The sequence below is a fragment of the Cebus imitator genome, unplaced genomic scaffold (assembly GCF_001604975.1).
Source record: "Cebus imitator isolate Cc_AM_T3 unplaced genomic scaffold, Cebus_imitator-1.0 Scaffold247, whole genome shotgun sequence".
NCBI lineage: Eukaryota > Metazoa > Chordata > Mammalia > Primates > Cebidae > Cebus > Cebus imitator.
The window spans coordinates 1,469,125-1,492,405 of record NW_016107562.1 but is presented as its reverse complement, the minus strand read 5'-3'; the positions used below and the strand labels follow the sequence as shown (position 1 = coordinate 1,492,405).

General features: G+C 38.2%; 1 protein-coding gene across 2 annotated transcripts in view; it reads left to right on the top strand.

The window, feature by feature from the left end:
* Nucleotides 1-4,472: 4,472 nt before the first annotated feature.
* RGS13 (regulator of G protein signaling 13) overlaps nucleotides 4,473-23,281 on the top strand; it is a 26,384-nt gene continuing 7,575 nt past the window's right edge. Inside the window, exons 1-5 of one of the 2 annotated variants that reach the window (XM_017498638.2) lie at nucleotides 4,473-4,641; nucleotides 5,879-5,947; nucleotides 6,754-6,793; nucleotides 12,860-12,928; nucleotides 16,600-16,661. In XM_017498638.2, coding sequence (XP_017354127.1) covers nucleotides 12,864-12,928; nucleotides 16,600-16,661 — 127 coding nt within the window. In that variant the 5' untranslated portion in view covers nucleotides 4,473-4,641; nucleotides 5,879-5,947; nucleotides 6,754-6,793; nucleotides 12,860-12,863. The remainder of the gene's footprint in view (nucleotides 4,642-5,878; nucleotides 5,948-6,753; nucleotides 6,794-12,859; nucleotides 12,929-16,599; nucleotides 16,662-23,281) is intronic. The other variant, XM_017498639.2, reaches the window with a different exon arrangement.

Here is a 23,281-nt window from a genome sequence, read left to right as displayed (position 1 = left end):
ATATAAAAGTAGGTTTCTGAAGCTTCTGAGATTGCAATTTTTTTAATTCTTTGCCTTTTCTACAACTGAACTTGTTTTATCTAATCTTATTTGCATTATCATGTCCTTCAGAGGTTTTACGATATAGTGTCATAAACCTAAAAGAAAACACCTGTCTTGTATTTTATTCTAGTTCCTTATTTAACTGAGTCACAAGGACACCATTGTTTAAATTTGCATGCCTCATAAAGATATATGTTTATGTAAATTATACTTACAAAGTATTTCCAGATATATATCATTAACCACTACACAAATTATAGGTGATAAAAAGGCAGAACTACTTCTTAGGAAAGTATGAGATATGGGAAACCTATACAATGTAATCCTTCCCAAACTTCACCCCATAATTTTTATCTAAGTAAAAATTGGTTAAAATGAACATTAAGGGTCATTTTTAGTTTGGATAACCTTGTTGGGAAAAAAACTATATCCATCCATTCTTCAAATATTTATTGAGCATCTACTACATCAGTCTAAATGCTATGTCCACATATGCATTTGAAGCGAGACTGAGAAAAGCAGGAGATTCCTTTGGAAAAGAAGGGAGGAGGCTAATTCTGAGCTCTATGTTGTTTTAGGTCTCTCCTAACAGCTTACTGAGGTACCTATTTCTCTTCAGATTTTCCTTGCCTCTGATTCACTACCTAGCCATCTTCTTCCTTGAGTCACTAAACACCACATAAGTTTCCATGAATGGGTGGGATGGGGCCCGCCATTCACCATTGTCCTGGGGATAGATTTGTTTCAAGATTAAGACAAAAAGTATTTAAATAGTGATCTACAGAAAAACCATTTTAATTTCTGTGATAGGGAAAAAAAAACAGGAAATGTGGCACAAGGACGTCTGTTCTGCCCTTCTGTAGTAGAAAACTTATATGCTTTGCACGTGGCAGAACAGGACAGGCTTACCTAAAGAATAAAGGAAAGCGAGTTGATTAGGAGATTGGAAATAGGCCTTGGCTTGGCAGCTGCACATCAGTGGGCCTTGTATGTTAAAAGCATACCTCATCTACAGAAGCAAGTAATGATGCTTTCCATCTGTGATAACAAGGAAGTACTAAAGTCCCAATTTCCTTGATATTTTATTGTATTTACTTTTATCTAAAAATGAGTATATAACATTATCTCATATAAAAGGATACCTAAAGCATGGCAGACAGGACATATCTTGAAAATCTCTCTATCAGACATCCAGAAAGACTAGAAAAACATATAATAACCCCATTTAAATGCATAGGCAAGCTTGCAAAAACTAAGAAAAATCAAGAAAAAAAAACAGGGAATCCTAAATCAGCATGATAAAGTAGTATTTAAAGTTTAGCTGAGTTCGGCATTTGCTAATCTCAGCAACCTAGAGATCTGGCTTTTAAGAGTTGCTGCAAGTCAGAAAACAAAATCAAAGGCTGTCCTCACTTGAGCCAGGAGCTCCTGAACTGCTACACCATTAGTGAAAGAGCAGACAGAAAAAAACAAGTCACCTACAAAAAGTGATGACAGGGAAACATGTCTATTTCAGCATAATACCAGGTCTATAATTTAAATTTACCCTACCTGTGTGGTCCAGGAGACCCAAGCTAAGAAAATAACAAAGCAGCCTTGGTTTGGAGAAGTGCCTGGGCTGTCTGACAGAGCAAAAGCAAATCTTCTTCAAAGGGACATGCCCTTAACCCCATCCTTCGAGAATTTTACAGATCAAACAACGTGAAAGTACAAAACTGCTGATAGACTCATCTCAGTGCAAATTAAACAACTGCCGACCGTCTCCATTCTTTATTCCAGGAAAAAGAACACTTTCCTATCTATGTTAATGTTACCCTATATACACTGGAGGAAACAATAAGATTTGAATGGATTCCCCAGAATTCAGTCAGGAAGGACAGGATAATCCAAGTGCTCAGGAGAAAATAGAAACCAAGTAGGACCACTGTTTGTTTTCAATTACACGCTGGAGATCCTAAACCGGAGAGCATCGCTGACTTCCTGGGAGGGCCAAGAGAATGGATTTACGGCAGCTACCAAGAGGAAACTCGGGACGATTGAGAGTTAGTGACTAAACTTTATAGCCTAACAGGATGATGAGTATAATTAAAGGCATCTTTAAAGCAAGTCATCTGAATAAATGCAGACAGAATCAGTAACTTTATTTGCTACTGAGGTTTATTTTGTGCTAACCACAATATTGAGCGTTCAGTACTCTCTAATTTTTGTTGTCAGTATATTTTGTGTTCACACAAATCAAAAGCTAAAGTTAGATTGTTTCTAATTGGCAACAAGCCAGAGAGGACAGGTGACAGGCCAAGTCTCTGAGTTGTCCACTCCACAATGTGGACGCTGAATCTGTGAAGACAGAGGCTGCTCTGCGAAAAACCATGGAAGACAATGAAGGCTGAGAGGACAGAGCTGAAAGGCTGAGAGGGACAGATCAGTCGATGGAAAGCAGGAGCAGACACCAGTCTTCTTCCAAACATTGCCACAGACTGCTGCCTACTGGACACATTTCACCAGAGGATTCACCCCAGTGTCCTAGAGTTTATCTTGCTTCTAGAATACATTGGAAAGTGCCACCCTCTGAACAAATGGCAACAACTATATAGTACAAATAGGATGCACTGAAAATAGTAGGCTTATTTCTTAAGCTGCCACCACCAATTCTATCTCTCGCCTCTTTGTAGAAGATATAAATGGCAAATTCTGAATTTATAATTTCTAATACTTCATTATTCTGCTCTTGCAAAGTTCATTTTGAACTTACAACATAAAAATATTAAATATTTTTTAATTATGCACATTCAAACTTGTGTTAATTTGGACTTATGTTGGCTGAAATTGAAATACAGTGAAAGTGCTCTAGAGTAAGCAGATCAGTTAATCAGAAGGACAGCCTTCCAATGGAAAGGGCATTCCCAAGCTGCACCAACGAAAGCAAAATCCTGTTACCTGCCCTAACCTGACAGCTCTGAATTAGTTGGATCCGTACAAAGCATTATATTGAATTAGTTGGATCCGTACAAAGCACTATATTGCTCTGATTCCATAAACTGAACTTGAACTTCCCTTTTTCAGAGAAACAAAAAAAGTTTAGAAATCTGTCACAAATATCTAAACCTTGCTCTTGAATTCCTCCAGGAATTTCTACCTCCTCATGCTGTTACTCTTCACTCTATGATTTCTTTGTTTCTCAGTCCCTGTTGACACTTAGTTTTACTCTGTAGGGAGATTCTCATGTTTGACTCCATTAAGCAAGCTTTGAAACTGACACCCGCACAAGGTGTTACTTCCAGAATCTTCCTGCCAGCTCTTTGCATCCAAACCATAAGAAAGAGCAAACATTCCTGAATCCCCAAAAATGAATTATTTGGGGTGAGGGAAAGCCTTGACTACGACACTGAAGATTTCCTGAAGAGATCCAGCATCCCAAATGTCCTGAGGTGGGGAGGAAATTGCACAACTAGCAACCAGTGAAAATGAGTGCTATCCACAAACAACCCAGATCCTCCCCAACTACGGCAAACCTGCCCTTTACTTCCTACATCATTGCCACATCTATACAGCTTCCAACTTTCCACAGTTTACTTTCCTTTTCTAGTCCCAAACTTATCCATCAGGTTTGATAAATTCAATTTCCTTGAGTTTGAATCTCAAAACTATTAAAGAAAAGTAAGGTTAATCTTCTATCTCATTGGGCTCCTAAATATTTTAAGAAACATTCCATCAACCACATTTTGAGCTTCTTTACTGCTGTTTTATTCCAGCATTTCTCCACTCCCACCACTCTGTCCCACACACTCTCTCTCTCTCCCTCTCTTTCTCTCTCTCTCTCTCTCTCTCTCTCTCACACACACACACACACACACAGAGAGAACTGGAGTAGATCCAGGCAAGGACATTCATAATCTTACCATATTCTCTATTCATCAGACTTCATCTCAAGCACTGTGTTCAACTCAGATTTTGAAGGCATATTAACAAAGTGTAGAACAGTGGAGTCCAGAACTGCTATAGGGGACCAGCTGAAGGAACCAGAGAGGCATAAGTAGGAAAGAAACCTTTTTAGGTCCTTCAGTTTTTAAAAGTCCCTAGTCATCTGACTATTACAGACAGATTGATTTTAATAGTTCTCAACTATTTGATAACATGTGCTTGCAGTGATGTCCTATGTGCTTGTTCTCAGTTCTCTGTCTTTTTAAAAAGGGAATTTTACTTTATACATTTTGTAAAACTAGAAATATTATTTTGGAAAAAAAAGTTTGAGTATTACTTTGATATTTAATGGAGCTGCTGCTTCCAATCATCTGATCACTTCAGAGGTTCTGATAATGTTAGATAAAACCTCTTTATCAGTAATACACTGGAGTCCTACAGCACTACTTTCCATATTCAACAAAACCTCTCTTTGCATAGATGCTTGTGTGTAAAAACACGACATTCAAACTGAGGCCAGAGTGCCATTGAAGGTAATTATAGAGACAGCAAAATCCTTTAATGCTGGGAAAAATAAAATGCTGGGTGTCTCATAAGATTTCAGAACCTGATTTCAAACGAATTATAACAAAGAGGAGATAAAATTTAGCATGGTGGACTATTCGACAGGCTACATTTGTAAGTATCAGATTCTATAAAATAGTTGATAAATATAAGACTATTGGTTTGATAGAAATGACTAGCTGATAAATGGATGCTGATTTCCACAGTAGGACTGCTGGGAGTGTTAGTTTTTCTAAGAAGAGAACAAACTAACACATACTCTTTTGCCTGGCTTTCTATAGTTCAAACAAAACTTACAGTCACTATATAAATGAATCTTCTAAATTAGGCAACAGAGGAAATACTACAGTTTTAAAGTACATCATTTTATTATATATGGTTTTTGTGTATGTGTTCATTTTAAATGTTTTCCATTTTATGTTTAGATTAAAACATATTATAAAATCAGACATTTCTGAATTGTTTTAAAAATCATGCATTACCAAATTATTAGTTCCATTACTTTATTAGTTGTACTGAACCCAGGTGTGATTATAAGGTTTATCTGAAATATTGTTAATCTTTATTTTATAGAATTCTTTTATGTTATGCTTAAGCATAACTATGTACAAATTTCCTGCATTTTTTAAAGGATAGGAAATTTGTGTGCTGCGGTAAAAAAAAAATTGCTAAAATGTAAATTGCTCCAAATTTTACTAAATTTTATGTAACATGCTTTATCATAAAGAAACATTTAAATGCAGATATATGTAAACAAAATTGCTTTAAGAAAATTTATTTATTTTTATAACACTTTAAGATTTATTTTAAATAATAGAGGAAACAAATCTATTTCTGGCATACTACTAATACAACTCAATCCATTACCAATGCATTTATAATCACTGAGTATTAGATTTTATCAATGAAACGTATTTCTTTTAAATAATCATCAGGAGAAAACAGTGGAGGCAAAATCATTATGGAGACATAAACTTGTTCTAAATACTCTATGCTTAGATTGTAAACGCACACACTAGTTTTACCAAGAGAGTATTGAAAAATAAAAAAGATAAGCAAATTAATACACAATGTTAAGATAAATATAGATTATTTAAAGAAAAGCAATGGAAAAATACAAATTAAAATAGTACAGAAATTTTTATAATAATAATCCATCAAATTAACACAGTTTTAGATAAAGAGTTAATAAAAAAATGGGAATAACCACAATCCAGAATTTATGAGGTGGAAAAATTATTTACTTAAAACTTAAGAGTATTTATAGATATCCTTGCCAAATATGCATTCTCCAGGAAGTACACAATAATCTTTTTGTTTTTGTTTGATTTTGTTATTGTTTTATTTTTAGGTCAATGGAATGTTTCCACATATTATACCACCAACATGAGAAAAAAATGATCATTTTCTTTGAAGCTTGGTAAATTTAACCACAATTTAAATCAGTTCTATGTCATGACAATTTAGATCACTCTTTCACTGGAATACTCTTTGTTCCAAAGTGGATTTATAGTTCTATAAAATATTTGAAGTTAATTTTTTTTTTAATTTTTTTGTTGAGATGGAGTCTCACTCTGTCACCCAGGCTGGAGTGCAATGGCACCATCTTGGCTCACCGCAACAGCCACCTCCCGGGTTTAAGCTATTCTCCTGCCTCAGCGTCCTGAGTAGCTGGGATTACAGGCACGCACCACCATGCCCAGCTAATTTTTGTATTTTTAGTAGAGATGGGGTTTCACCATGTTGGTCAGGGTGCTCTCGAACTCCTAACCTCATGAGCCACCACCTCAGCCTCCCAAAGTGCTGGGATTACAGGAGTGAGCCACTGCATCCAGTCATTAATTTTTATTTTTATCAGTGTTGACTATTTTGAAGGGTATAACTAAAGATGCCCTTGGTTGGATTTAACTAATAAACAAAATAAATTTATCAATAGGATGTTTTAATGAAATCTTATCCTAAAGAACATGACTTTTGTAAAAAAAAAAAATTAGAATGTAGCCTTTATGGAATTACCAAAATATTTCTTTAGAAGTTCTCAATTGTAAATGTGAGAGGATTTCATTCTACCACTCTATATTGGTGTTATTAAACTGTCGATTAAGATGTGTTATTTAATGATAAATATTGTTGAATGCAGGATTACAGATACTTCTTTTTAAGCCACTGGTTATTTTGCAAATTACTCATCCTCAAACTGTGGATTATATTTTCTAATTTTGTCAGATGATATTCCAAGGCTGCCTTTTCTCTTCTCATTTTAGAGGTATGAGAATTTTAATTTCTACTTCTGAGCATCTGCCTTTCATCTTTGGAATATTTTGTCATTTTTTTTTCTCATTGTTTAATCTCCTTTTTCCTTCAGGTTTAAGTCTTGCATGTTCCTTTACTAAAATATTATTAGTGCTTTGGTTGGAAGAGATAATAAACTCAGGCGGTCAATCTGAACTTTCTTACCTGAAGCTGGGTTAAATATTCATGAATTTGTCTCTTAGTTTCAACGTGAAGAGAATTATAAGGATGCTGAGTGGGGGGTTCTGTGATATTCCACAAAGTCCTGGTACATGCTGTTTATGAATCCAGTGTAATCAATAGAAAGAAACGCAGACATGTGGATGGATTTTCAGTCCTAGAAATCTTAGAATATAGGTGGGAAGGCACCAGGCTCTGGGGACTGGAGTAGTCACTGGGACAGTGTCCAGTCTCCAGTCCCATATCCTAAAGGGCAGGAACAGCAGAGAACTTCTTATGGTCTATTTGTTCTGTGCATAACACATCTCATACACAATTCTGTCACTAAATATTTTCTGCAACTTAATCATTGATGCTTTTATGACATATCTATTTGTATCCCATAATTTAATAAATTTGTTTGACTTAGAATGCTAACCAACATATAAACAACTGCTTATATGTAATTATCAAATCACATTCTAATGTAACAATTTAGGGAACTTAAAGTCTCACAGCAGCAGATAAGTCAGAAACATAAATAACATTATATATGTATTACTTCTTTTTCAATGTCACCTAATAAGTGGCTTTGACCAAGGAACTTCCACTGAATCAGTCATGTAGCTGAGCACAGTGCTGCTGTTAGTCCACAAAGAGTCTTGACTGGAATTATTAAAGAGTAGCCTTTTCACCACGTGGAGGAAGCCCCACTTGGCTCCACACTTGGCAAGGGGAGTCTGGGTGGATCTCGGCCTTCTTTCTCCTTTTGGACCAGGCATCTCCATAGAGAGAACAACCTGAGTAACTGGATTTAAAGGGAAGCTGTGGCTGGGCTATCTTCTTGTCCCTTTTTTCTGTAACACCCAAACATCCCTAGGCTCTCTGGCAGCCCCGACCCATCAATGTGATACATTCACACAGCCAGATGTCTGTGAATCACTGTTGTAGACCCAACTAATTCTAAAGCTGGGACTCAGCCACTGCTATAATGTGTGAACAACAGAAATATAGAAACACAGGAACAATAAAAATTCAGAGAAGGAGGATTTGCAGATTATATGTTGACATGTTGAAGAATGAATAAAGTTAATGGGAAAAACTTTTGAGATCTGAGATGAAATTTAAAAAGAGGAAAAAATGCAGTCTAACAGAATATGTGTTTCCTGGTACATACAAAAGAACTTAGGACTATTTCCTGAGTGGCACTATGCAAGTACCTGAAGGAAAATCAAATATAAAGAAACAGAAAATTTTTGCATACATGCAATTTTTCTAATCTTTACAGTTCTATTTTAGAGAAAAGGAAAAGGAAATGAGTTCTTCCTCCAAAATGAGAATCTGAGGTTTACTTAATATGCCTGAGGTCACACAGCTAATAAGAGCCTGGACTCAAGCACATGTCTGTCTGGCTTCAAACCCCAGAGCGATTTGAATATACCCTGCCAACTCACAGGAGCTGTGGGAACCCCCTAAGCTCTAGTGCAACTTCCAGAAATTGCTTTACCTTCACTGTACTTCTGACCTTAGTGAGTGCAGCATACTAAAACCGTTCTGCTTTTGCCAATTTCATTAAATTTATAAAAGAAAATATGATAACCTGTTAATAGACATACATTTGAGTTACAGGAATCACCACACAAAAAAGGTCTGAAAATGTGTACACATAGCTCCAATAGATCAAGTGAGAAGGCAGTGGGAGACAAAAACTATTGTTAAAAATAGAGGGTAAGGAAGAAGTCAAGTGTCAGTAGAAGACAGGGATGACTAATTATACCTACAGAGAAGACATATGAAGGAAGTACATTTTTTCCATCTTTTACTTAGAAGATAAGCTTCGAGCCATTGTGTAACTAGATTATATGGGTGATCACAGAGATGAGGAATCTTGAAACTTGAACTAATGTAGCTTGAAATTTGAACAAATGTAGTTCAAGGTCCAATTACACATTGGACCAGCTACTGACAGCCAGTCAATGTAACATTTCAGTGTTAATCATTTTCAGGCAGAGTTATCTTTCTAGAAAAAGTTTTTATTTTCATCACACTGTTATTAAAAGACCTCAGTGGATTCCTTCTAACAAAATAATCTAACATCTTTAGTCTCATATTTAAGGTCATCTAGAACCTAGCTACACACACAAACATACCCCTTTAATAAACTCTCCCTTTTGCTGAAGTAATGTTAATCTGTATGTGCAATCGGAAGAGTCCTAATATGAATTCACCTACTCCCCTTCCATTGTGTTCCTTCCTATAGATATACATAACTTTCTTGTATCTTGGTCTTCCTCACTTACAGTAAAGACCCACATAGAAAATGAAGTCCATCAGACTACATTTCCCATATGCTCTTATCTCCAAACCTGCAAATGAACTTGAATCTACACCTATACTTTCACTAGTTAACAAAGAAATAGTAACTATTTCCTGCATTTCCACTTCTCCAATATCTCAACTCCCACATTCTGAATTGTAGCTCCTCCTCCTTCTTCAGGAACCTGAAATTCTATTGATTCTCCTTCTTTCTTTTGTGTTTTCAACCTCTGTCTATGGTTACCTTTTGCCAACTTTAGAGTCACTCACATTGTAATGACTTTATTGTAACAATGCCTCCTAGAGACATATGCAGGCCAGAATGATCAAATGACAAGAGTCCTGCCTCTCTGTCATTATTGTATCTATCAACATCTTTCAAGAAAGAAAGAGAGAGAAAGGAAGAAAAGGAAGGAAGGAAGGAAGGAAGGAAGGAAGGAAGGAAGGAAGGAAGGAAGGAAGGAAGAAAAGGAAGGAAGGAAGGAAAGAGGGAGGGAGGGAGGGTGGAAGGGAGGGAGGGAGTAGGGGAGGGAGGGTGGAGGGAGAGAGAGAGAGAGAGAATGAGAGAGAGAAGGGAAAAGGGAGGAAGGAAGTAAAAGAGGAAAGCAGGGAGGAAAGAGGAGAGGGAGGGAGGGCAAACTGAAAAATTACAAGCAGCCTTTCATTTGTTCTGGGCTTCATTTTCTCTTGTTTCCTTCCTTCTTGTTTCTGTCCTCCCTGCTCTGCGGAAACCACTCTCAGCAAGGTCATTAACAAGCATCCTGGGAACAAATGTGACATTTTTTCCTCCTTTACTCTCTTAAGCTCTTCCCAGCTTTTCACACTCAATTGGTCACTCTTTCCTTTTCAACAAACTCATTCCTTGGTTTCAGTGATGCTGTGTTATTCTGACACCAACTCCTTTTTCACAGTCTTTCTCTTAAAGGTTTGTGTTCAGGAGCTTATAGTGGGCTGCCTGCTTTTCACAGTTCACATTCTCTTCCTGGACCATCTCATCTTTTTTTTTTTTTCTTTTTTTGGCTCCTCTTATGAGTTTTGTGAAAATAGCCCACCTTTATCTTGAAGCCAAATCTCTCACCTCAATTTCTTCTCTTTCTGTCTCACCTTCCATATCCAATGGGTCAACAAATTCTAATAGTTCCTCCTCCAACATGTCTAAAATGTCTCTCCTTCCCTTCATCTCCACTGCCATCTTCCTAGCCGTTCCTCACCTGAACTCCTGCAGTCACCCCCTAACTGGTCTCCCTGATGCCACTCTTGCCACAAAGCAATTCATTCTACTCACAAACCCGTTTCACATCTTATCATGTCTATTCTGAATTTTAAATCCTGCAATGATTTCCCAGCTCCTTACTGTGAAATCTACAGCCTGGATGGCTTAACATGCTCAGCCTCTGCCCAGCATTACAAGTTCTCCCACCACTTTCTTGCTGCAATAAACATTTTTAAACATGATTACTGGTTCAGTCATAACTCTTTAAGCCTCTTGGCTGTCTCTCTCATTCTGTCTGCCACACTGTAAATTCATGGTAATATAATTCCTTTTTTCTTTTTTTGAGACAGCTCTGTCACCCAGGCTGGAGTGCAATGGTATGATCATGGCTCACTGCAGCCTCAACCCCCTGAGCTCAACCTCCTCCCACCTCAGCCTCCTGAGTAGCTGGGACTACAAGTGCACACCACCATGCCCAGCTAATTTTTGTGTGTGTTTGTCTGCCTTGTAGAGACAGGGTCTCTCTATGCTGCCCAGGATGGTCTCAAACTCCTGGGCTCAAGAGATCCTCCTGCCTCAGCCTTGCAAAGTGTTGGGATTGCAGGCCTGAGCCCCAGTGCTCAACCTAAATTCCTTTTAAGTCCTCAGTGGAACATGACTCACTGCCCCGATCCTTTGCTCAAGTTGCCCCTCCTTTCCTCAGCATGCTCTTGCGTAACCTGCTGGTTTCAGCTCAGACATTGCTTGACTGGGCTGCCTTCACTAACCCTCAAGCCTAGTTAGGTTCTCCTTCTGTGTGTATTCACGGCCCCTGCACTTCCTGTATCCAAGTTCCCATCATATTTTGGGGATTTTTTGTTTTTGAGACAGGGTCTCACTCTGTGACCCAGGCTACGGCATCGTGGTGCAATCACAGCTTACTACAGCCTCCATCTCCTCGGCTCAAGTGATTCTCCCACCACAGCCTCCCAAGCAGCTGGGACTACAGGCACCAGTCAACATAACCAGCTCACGTTTTTTATTTTTGTAGAGACAGAATTTCACCATGTTGCCCAGGCTCTTCTAGAACTCCTGGGCTCAAGTAATCCTACCCCTTCACCTCCCAAAGTCCTGGGATTATAGGCATCAACCACTATACCTAGCTCACCACGTGTATTTTAACTGCTCGTCAGCGAGGACAGGAAGAGGAGAGACAAGGTGTATACCGACCACAGGCAGCCAGAACTTGGCAGATAGCAAGTACTCAACAGACGTTTTGAATGAACCATAAAGGCTGATATAAAAAGTCGTATATCCTTAATAATGATCCTTAATTATTTATTAAGAAAAATTTTTATCCTTAATAATTCATTATATATGTGTGTATATATGTTTAGCAAACCATTTCCAGCTTTAAAATGTGGATTGAATAACTCTTAACAAATCTGTGAGTTGTTTTCTGGAAGTCCTGAGTTAAAAACCTTCTATAACATGTATTGTTATGTAAACATGTCTGGGATGAATAAACTCTAACTGGATTTTAAAGTCAAAGTCCCTGTGCTCAGAGTAGATAAAAAAAGATAAGCAACACCCTTCTTAGAACTCACTCAGAACGCAGTTTTTTTATTTGGCTGTTTACACTATTTTACTTGTCCAGTTAAAATGAGGCTAATTCTTTTTTTTTAATATATTGAGGGAGCTTTCTAAAAATAAGAATTGTGGCTGGGCACAGGGGCTCATGCCTGTAATCCCAGCAGTTCAGGAAGCTGAAGCAGGCAGGTTGCTTGGGCCCAGGAGTTCGAGACCAACCTGGGCAATGTGGTGAAACCCCTTCTCTACCAAAAACACACAAATTAGCTAGACACGGTGGCGCATGCCTGTAGTCCCAGCTACTCGGGAGGCTGAGGTGGGAGGGTCACCTAAGACCAGGGATGTGAAGACTGCAGTGAGCCATGATCATGCTACTGCACTCCAACCTGGGTGACGGTGTGAGACCCTGTCTCAAAAAGATAAAAATAAGAATTGTCCCAAAAGAAAAGCCTTGGGAGTTGATGAATTCATTATTAACAGCCTCTAAATGAAAAGATCTTTTTCAAACACTGATGTTTTTTAAACCTAATTGTTTGATAAATAGTTAGGCCAGATAAGTAATGTCATTTACAAACCTAAGCATGTATATTTTTACAAAATATTTATGAGAAATGACTCATTTTATTCTCCTCTCTACTCTCCCACTGATTGTATTCCATTAACTTCAAGAACTCATCCTTATTTTTAAATTATTTATAATACTGTATATTCCTTAAAAACTGACTCTAACATGTAATTATTTTAAATGACTAAATTATACAAATATGTACTATATTTCCTTAGAAAAATGAGCAGGCAGATTTGTTGGCTCTGTAAGATGGGCAGAGACGAATCTAAGAGGCCCCCTTCAAAGTAAGTAGCATTTAAGTTTCTATGGTCATTGTAAAGCATATTTATCAGATGATAAATAGGTATATATTTATGAAACTATTATAACATATTTTGTTCAGAAAGTAAAATTTGCATTTACATGAGCCACTTCACCAGAAGAGCAGTCATGTGTTACTAAGATTCTGTTTTCATTATTTGTGTTTTACACTTAGAATCTATTATGAATAGTCTCTGTTCTTTTTAAAAAACAAAGAATATTGTTTGTGTTAAAATGAGATTCTTCATCCCAAAATATTCTCTTGGTTCCAACCCTCCACATACGAAATGCCAGGAAGCTTCATCCCGAGATAAAGGTGAGACTGAAGGAGGAATCAAATGTTTGCTAAACTCCCAAGTCTCTTCCTCCATACTTTGCCATAACTCAAAATGCACCATTTGGATGGGAACAGTGAACAGAATACTGCCTGAGAAGAGGAACAGGCCATTGCATGGGACTTGCTCACCTCAGCGAATCCCAGAGTTGAGAACCCCTGTTAGACTAACCATGAGTGCCTAACCTAAGCCATGTGCAGCCCTCAGTCCTGGCCACACCTTTCTGTATGGTCAGAGCCCCTGGCATGCTTCACTCAAGTACCAAAATGTCCACAAAGGCTTACAAGCTGCTGCGTGGCAGGGAGGAGGAGAAGGTGGGCAGGGGAGATAGTAAGACCCAAAGCTCAGCATTTTTAATGACCAGTGAAGGCTACTGCACTACACAGGTACATCCAAGGACAAAGATATAACCTGCAAATTAAGGGACAGCTCTTCTCTCTTCTAATGATTCCCACAGAATATCACTGTCAGAGCTTGCACTTCTTCTACCTGCCTTATAGACTCACTGTGAGAAAGGGGGAAGACCAAAAAAACAAAAATCTTATTAATGGAAAGCTGCCAGACAACAGTTATTTAACAGATAAAAGTTATTTAATAGATGCTTGGCATTCCTGACCTAATTTAATTTTCATGATAACACTGCAAGAGAAACATTATTATCCCCCATTTTATAGACAATAAAATTGGGGTTTGGAGATTTTAAGTAAGACCAAGAACAGTAAGTACAGCACTGGGATTAGAACCTGGGAGTCTCAGAGACTCCAAACTTTCTTCATTCCTTTGTCTGCAACAACATGGTGTCTTAAAGTGCTTTCATATCTGTGTGGTATCCACTGCCCATCTGCCCAGAAGAATGGAGGGAACACAAAGGAGAACTTCTATCAGGAAAAAAGGCATTTCAAATAATTCTAATAAAGGCACCTGGAGAGCCATAGGCCAGCATTAAACTTGTGAGATCCTCAGAAAAAAATTATAAGCAAAAATGGGGTTTAGTTAAAAACGTAATTCTATTTCCCATCTTTACTCCCAACCATAATTACTCCAATAATCTCTCCCCATAAATCTCATGAGTTTTAGAAACAGAATAATTCTCTTACCAACAATTATCGACCCTTAATTTTAAGCTAACCCAACACACCAACGACTCTTCACTCGTGTTGTAGATTTTATTCTTCTCTATATAATAGGAATGATTAGAACAAACAAGCATGCAGTAAACCTTGCCTCGCTCTCCATTTCACTAGATTGAAAAGGTTATTTTAGGTTACTTTTTCTAAAGTTCTAACAAAAGAACAATGACTCAGATATCATTTCATGGAAATGTTTTTTGAAAGTAATCTTAACACAGGACACTGTTAAGCCTCCGCAGTGATGCAAGCAGTCCATCCAAAACTGGCAGGATTCATCTGATTTTTTGGAAAACAAAAGATACCTGACCTTTAAAGACTGCCAATATTTTTCCATGTTCTAGGATACTTTTAATTGCTTTAATTAATCCTCCTTCACTGTGTTAGCAGCGTGCTAATGCTAATGGCTGTTCCAGAAGCACTAATTTTTAGGCTGACTCTAACAGGTATAGCCAATGGACAGTGCCTGCATCTGCCTATCGCCATCTTTAATTAGTTGTTGAAAGTGGGACAATTAAGAATGCACCATAAATTGAATGACAATAAACATTTTGGTTATTTCTTTTTTTTTTTTTTTCCAACTTTTAAGTTCAGAAGTACATGTGCAGATGTGCAGGTTTGTCACATAGGTCAGCTGCGTGTCATGATGGTTTGCTGCACAGATCATCCCATCACCTAGGTTATTAAGCCCAGCATCCATCATGGTGTCTTAAAATGCTTTCATATCTGTGTGGTACCACTGCCCATCTGCCCAGAAGAATGGAAGGAACACCAACGAGGACTTGTATCAGGAGAAAAGGTGTTTCAAGTAATTCTAATAAAGGCACCCAGAGAGCCATAGGCCAGCATTAATTATTCCTGATGCTCTCCCTCCTCCCACACCCGACCCTACAACAGGCCCCAGTGTGTATTGTTCTCCCCTATGTGTCCATATGTTCTCAGCATTCAGCTCCCACTTATAAGTGAGAACAGGCAGCATTTGGTTTTCTGTTTCTGCATTAGTTTGCTGAGGGTACGGGCCTCCAGCTCCAGCCATGTCCCTACAAAGGACATGATCTTGTTCCTTTTTATGGCTGCATAGTATTCCATAGTGTATAAAGTTATTTGTATTTGAGAATACAGTCATTTGCCGGTTCACCTCATGAAGCTCACCAAAATGAACAGAATTCCAGAATCTTTCACAACTATTTTCTAAATGGTAAATGGCTTTGTTTATACTGTTTAGGTCAAATGTAAATTGACATCATACACCTTAATAAAAATTAAAACTGATAGAAAAATAATTCTAGAAAATAAGAAACTGAGAAAATACTAGCTTTAGGGTTACTAATTATATTATGTGAGTGCATACAAATAGGCTTTGTGGGTTAACTCTAAGATTCTAATAGATAAATAGGTAAACACTTGGCTGGTTGCAACAGCAAACAGCACACAACCTTTTAAAAAGCAATTTGGCAATTTGTGCCAAAAACCTTAAAAATGTGCCTTTTTTAACCAACTTTGATTCTACTTCTGCTAGTGTCCTTGAATTACTCTAACCATGTGGCCATGGCAAACCTTAAACACAGCAGGGCTACATTTGTGTTTTAATGGTGAAAAACGAGAGAAAAATCAATATGCTGTTTGAGAACAATTATGTGAACTATGGAATGCCCCCTTCTAGCATATTTCCCCATCACTATAAGCAATATGGCTATCAATGATTATATATTTGTAATTATAAATTATAACACTATAAATGATTAAGACAATCGTGATGACATAAAATGCTAAGTGAGAGTATACACACACAAAGTATACATACACACATTAAAGAGTGTGATTACGTCTTGATTAAAAACACACAAACACCAACATAACAAATATACAAATACAAACACAAAGAAGACTTTTAAAAACCACATCGAAATACTAATAGTGGTAATTTGTTAATAGGGAGATTATAGGACTATGGCTCTGTATAATAGTTATTCAACTATATTTTCAAGTCTATACTATTTCATAATTTTTATAATTTAAATAGGAAAGATAACATGTAAAATATCATAGGAAGATAGCTTTCCAACCAAAACCACACACGAATGGAATGTGAATATATTTTGGTGTCATTTTCAAGATAATATAATTTTATTTAGTTCAACAAAAACCTTGAGAATATTTAGCCGAAACAGTGCTTTTTGTTTCTTTTCAAAGGCTTACTTTGGAGGAAGTGTTACAGTGGGCCCAGTCTTTTGAAAATTTAATGGCTACAAAATGTGAGTATTGTGCATATGTCATCTTTGAATAACTAGCGAGTTCACTCTTCGAGGTGAAGGGGGGGGTGCCAGATGATGAATGTATGCTGTTCTCACAGCCTTCTAACTGGCAACTGACACAGTTTAAAAAAGAAAACCTGAAAGTAGTTTGTTGTGTCAACCACTGTTATTTTCTCTGGTGTTAATTAAAACAAGATTCGTCACTGTGAACATTTATTCTTCACAAGTATATGTCCAAAATCCCTTGGAAAATATGCTTAAACAGTAACACATACCATAGCCTCAAAAACTTAACTAGCTGGTCTTGCTGCCTTCAAAAGTAAGAGTAAGTTTGAGTCTTGATGTTCTAAAACTCCTCCCCAAAGTTTGTTACAACTTTTTCAGTGTTTGATTTAAGTGGGACTATACATAGGTCTGTATATAGCTGTAGGTAAATATCAACATTCACATGGTATAAATTAGAGATATCAGCAATAGATGTGAGAGAGATAAAGTTGGGGCTCATGCAGTAAAAACAAAGGAGGAGGTGCATTCAAGAGAACAGTCAATTGCATTTGGGGTCAGTAATACTGGCAGGTTGTAGAAAACGATAAAACCAGAAGATTGGTACAGAAAAAAATGTAGGGTGTAGTCACAGAAAATTCTCCTGTTGAATTTGGTAATTTTTTAAGTGGAGTTGGTTCCCGTCAATGCTTGTTAATTTTTGCCTATAGACCTACCTTTTTATTTAAGATCCCATTTTAGCCCCTCTGTGAATATTTCATCTGTTTACAACTATAAACTGTGAAGGAGAGCTAGCTATACTTTAACTCGTGGGGTGTACCTGTGGCTCTTCTGGGCAAGGCGCCTTCTGTTCCTCCTTGGGGGCTGCCATGCTCACTATCTTCTCCTTTCTGCTACGGACTCAGTTGTCACTGCCCAGCCCAGAGAGCAATGGCAGTAGGTGTAGATCCTTGGCTACTCTTACTGAAACACATTGATCAGCCATTCTGGTACTTACTTCAGCCCCACCCCTAGGGCTGGATCTGCCTCTACAGGCTCAGGTCACCACCTGAGCTCTCCTTTTTTGGCGCATGCCTTTCCAATGGGCATTTGGGGCCATAGTTTCTTTCTTTGATGCAATCACCACTGCCTTTCACTTTTCAGGTATCCCTCATAGTTTATAATCCAATTTGCCAGCATGAATGAGAATTTAAAACAAACATCTTCTGGGTCAATTTTAGAACACTGAAATGGGATGAAGAGACAAAAGTGTATATTCAGTTAACTATACTGTAAATTTTTGTCCCAATCCTTTGTAATCCACATTTTGCAACCTTGCTAGATTGATCTCTTTCTTGGAGTTTCATACTCTTCATCTGCAAAATGGGAGTAATATCACTTATCCTTTCAGCTTTACTGTGCAGGTGAGATACAAAACATCTCGCTTAATGCCTAATATAGATTAGGCACACAGTAATTGGTAGTTTCTTTTAATAGTAATAAAGTACATGTCTTTGAATAGCATTCTTTTTTCTCTGCTGCCTACCAACAAGTCCAAAACCATAGTATGTGGTACTCTCTACACCCTAACCCAAAACATTTTCTAAAACTTGTCTCTAGCTATGCCCCTTCACACAACATGCCCTCCACCAATGTGACTGTCATGTCATTTTCTACTTGTACATCTATGATTCTTCTGGCCCAGGCTTTTGTTCAAAGTCCTTTTCATCTCTACTTGCTCTGTTCATCTTTGAAAGTAAAATTCAAGTGCCACTTTCTCCAGGATACTGCTTTGAAATTTTTCCTTTGTCTCCTATTTTGTTAGTATTACCATTTATTCTGCTTTTAATTGTAGCTACTTCGTGTACTGGGTTTTTTATATAGCAGCTTTCTCACTAGACTATAAATTCCTTGAAAGCACAGCTTGCCTCTCATTTACCTTTCAAATCCCTGAGAAACTGAAAATGTGCTTTGTAGCTAATGAGCATGTAATAAATGTTCAATGAATAAATACAAAAAAAATTAGTGAGAAAAGATCAAAACAGCAAGCCATATTATGTAAGCTTCTGCACGAATCCTAGGAGCCTCATAAGCAAAGTGAATAGGCTTAATTATTTGGCAAGGATTTCAAGGGGTCATCTGCCTTGCTAGAATCAGCAATGTATAAATCCAGTGTCATGAGAATAAGCAAAGGCTTTAGCAAAGGTGAGAATAGGGAGACATCACACTGCCCTTTATAAACGCCAGCAAAATAGGGTAAGAGCCTTTCCAGAAATCATATTATTATGAAGTTCATGTAAAAATTCAATAATCACATAGTTAACTGATAAACCATTCTATGGATCATCCAGCCAGTAAGATAAAACTAAGAATATGAATATTAAATGTTCCAGAGAATAAAAATGTGTTTACCTTAACCAAGGACATTAGTAAAATGCATTCTTTAGCTGAGATATGCAGATGCATATTTTCACATAGATTAAAACATTATTTCTAAGAACATGTAGCTAAGAAACTCACATGAAAAAGAAATAAATCAGCCTGGGTCTCAATAGATGAACAGGAATTGGTTTAGAGATGTTTGTTGGGGAGCCATTAAGTCATAGTCATCAAAATAAAATTAAATTCAACATCTTGGTGGGAAAGCAGGATCTAAGAAAACCATCAGTTTGAGAACAGAACTATGGCAAAATCTAAAAGGTAGTTAGAAATTAAGAATGTTAGCAACTTAGAGACATTCAAGATATGCTATTTAAGGATACATTATTCACAAATGATTTTTTAAATGTCAAAGATTTTTTTTAAAAGAGTGTGTGTGCCTTTGCTCAATATTCATTCAATAAATATGTATTAAGTACTCTTTAGACATCTGGCAGTGTGCTTAGGAAAAAAATTCCACGTGCTCATAAAAATAACACACACAAAAAAAGATTTTTTTGAAAACTGAAAATCCCCTAGAAGAAAACAAGGAAGGCTATCATTTTTGGCACATTAAGGTAAAGCAGAAAATAGTGATTAAAGCAACATCTAGTAACACCCTGAATGGAATTCCAAAGACAAAACAAATACATACTTGTTACAAATGGTAGCCTTTGACAAAAAGCTGCATGTAAGGCTGCATATGGGGCCTGATCATCAGTATTTTAAAGACAGAAAGATGGTTTAGAAGAAGTAAGCACAATCAAGATAAATAGGTACACCTTTCAATGAAGAAATGTACTGTGAAATGTTCCTCAGGATGTGGTGTGAAAACCAGTATCATTAAAACCTCTCCACAATGCATTAGGCAGAAAGCACCCTGAAATTCCCAAGTATACAGGTTACAGAAACTTCTCCAAGTTTCCAAACATCTAAGTTTTAAGGAAATAACTAATTTTCAAACGGGCACAGGATTAGTGAGAAGTTTTTAGACCAGCCAGGAAAGTTTGTCTGAGCTATTAGTCATCTTCCCATAAAACTATCTAAGAATAACCTAAGATTATTTATTTGAATGATGTTGACCCAAACTATGGCACTGCACCCAAAAATATGGTTAAAGTTTCAGGCATTGCTAGGATGAAAACTGGAAGAAAAAAAAAATCCTGCGGGTATTTCTGACGGCTTAACATCAGTAGAGATACAGTAGAACTAGAAAAGATACCCAAAAAATGCATCTGAAATAACATGGGGAACTACAATCACCTAAAATCCAAGGACTGAAAAAAAAATCAAAATCTATAATGCCAGAAAAAATTGAGCTAGAAGATTCATACTTACATTTATTGACTAAATCACCAAAGTTGAGAATAGGGATTGCCCATTGATATTTGAGTACATTATGTTTCATATAAATAACACGAAAGTTAGTAAAACCACCACTAACTGCCTTGGATGACCCATTCAATCCTGCCTTGTGTCTGGCAGAGGTTCCCAGCACCAGGGACACTGGGGTAAAAGAGGCACAAGCACAAGGTGAAACCCCGTCTTTACTAAAAATACAAAAATTAGCTGGGCATGGTGGCGTGGGCCTGTAATCCCGGCACTTTGGGAGTCTAAGGCAGGCAGATCACTTAAGGCCAGGAGTTCAAGACCAGCCTGGGCGAAACTAGTGAAACCCCATCTCTACTAAAGTAAAAAAAATTGGCTGAGGCGGGTGGATCACGAGGTCAAGAGATCGAGACCATCCTGATCAACATGGTGAAACCCCGTCTCTGCTAAAAACACAAAAAATTAGCTGGGCATGGTGGCACGCGCCTGTAGTCCCAGCTACTCGGGAAGCTGAGGCAGGAGAATTGCTTGAACCCAGGAGGCGGAGGTTGCAGTGAGCCACGATTGTGCCACTGCACTCCAGCCTGGGTCACAAGAGCGTAACTCTGTCTCAAAAAAAAAAGGCACAAGCAGTCAATGTGCTCAGCTGTTGTGCTCCCTCTAGAGGGAGGAGACGGACACGCAAGCACACAAGCAGAGGAATAACCCTACAAAGTGAGAAGCGCTTTGAAGAAAATAAAACCAGGTGATATGAAAAAGAAAGGCAGGCACAAGAGTGTAATTCAATTGGACACTTAGAGAAGAACTGTCAGAAGGGGTAAACTTGGAGCAAAGAGCTGAATGGTGAGAAGCAGCCATGCGGGGGTCTGTGGGCAGAGTGGCCCAAGCAGAGGAAAACCATGTTTAAAAGGCCCTGAGAGATGAGTGAGGAGAGCGTGTTCACATCATCAAAAGAAGCTCAACACGACAGAAGCAGAGGGCCCCATAGGCCACAGGAATAACCTTAAATTGCAAAGTAGCAAGATTAAATGTGCCTTTAAAAGATCCCCCTGATTCTCTCCTGAGGAAGTAAAGTAGAAAGGCTAGCTACAAGGCTGCTGGAATAATTCAGGTAAAATTGGAACTCAGTGAGGAAGACAAGGCTGGGGGAATTTGCACATAAATGCTAACAAAAGCCATAAGGCTATGAGACCACTGAGGGGCAGAGTTCAGACAGAGGAAAATATACCCAGAGATGAAATTTAGGTGTGTACTACTTCCAACTCCAGGTAAGCAGAGACGTCAGCGAAGTGGATGGAAAAGGAGCAAAAGTGAAGTAAGAATGACCAAAATAGCACATTATCGTGGAAGCCAAAGAAGGGAGTGTTTCAGGAAGGAAGCTGCAAATTGTCAACACGCTGAGAAACCAGGTGAGGTGAGGAACAGTGACCTCTAGACATGGCAATATGAAAGTCAGCAGTGCCTCCACAAGAGCAGCTTCGCGGTGTTGTGGAGACAGGTAGAAACAGAAGTGAGACATAGGGTAGGGAATCATTTACATAAGTTTTGCTGTGGAGGTCTGCAGAGAAAAGAGCAGCGACTGAAAGCGAAAATGAGGTCAACAGCGGGAGTTTGAGTCAGTCGTTGTTACTGGTTATATTTGGGAAATACAGCAATATATTTGTATGATGACGGCAACTATGCATGAGGAAGAAACTGATGACACAGAAGAGACTGGAGATGAATAATAAGAGCAATAGAGGAATGCAAAGTGATGGGAAAAGCAAAAGTAGGAGGGAACTGGAAAAAAATTGTTTGGCCATCCCGAAAAACAACAGGGAAACTTGCCTGTCAGGAGGGAGGTTATAAAGGAATACAGATGGAAGTACTCTGGTTATTTGCTGGAGAGAAGACAGTAAATATCCATCTGATTAATCTGTGCTCTCGGTGAAGTCTGAGGCAAGATCTCCATAGATTGCCGAGGAGAGGATGTGTTAGTATGTTTTAATGTAACAAGGGAGAAGGTGTGAAACAGTCGCTGCAGATTGAGAGAGCCGCAATACTATGGAAGGATCACTGGATAACTGCGCAGTGTTGAGTGTCTGTTTAAAATTTGAAGCTATTATTTCGAATGCAAGACCACAGCTGTGTATTTTTCTCTGGCTTGTTCAGGTTGCCCCAACACACGCACAGAGCAGACATTAAGCCATTCCAGACAAGCAAGTGCTCTGAATGACAGAGTTCGCTTCCGTCTTTTCATCAAAATCATCCTTGAATGCACTATTTTCTACCCTTTCTGAATTATCACAATCCCATGCAGACAACCTTAGAAATGCCAGTTAATTAGTGTAGGGTTGCCATACTGCTCCGTGTCATGACCCATCTGTGTGGGCTGGCGCATCTTCAGCAGCATCATGGTGCAGAGCAGGCAGCAGAAGTTACCGATGGCTACTGTAGCTCCCTGTGTGCGTCCGGATCCCAAAGGCAGAGCCGTTCTCTTAGCTGTTTTCATCTGTGCAAGCTCCTTTGCTGCTCAGCGTGATTGGCAGTTTCCTACACTATCACTCATTCCAATCTCTGCTACCTACTGCTGTTGCCATGGTTCGCTTCATCGACCCTTACATGACCTGCACTGCCTTGCCTCTACCTTTCCACTTAGCGCTTTTTGTCCTCTTTAACTGCTCATGCACTTCTTCACTTTGCAAAGGGAAAAAAACCTGGCCTGGTATAGACATCACTGTTACATTAGTGCGTATTTTTTGGTATTGCTTTCAGAAAAGCAAAAAGTAATAGCATATCAGGTGTAATCCTGTGGCCTTTAGTGCTTCTTAGATGTTGAATAATTAGGGTCTGCTTCTTCACTTTTCAGGAGACACAGAGTCATTTTAAAACACAGAAACATGAGGGATCCA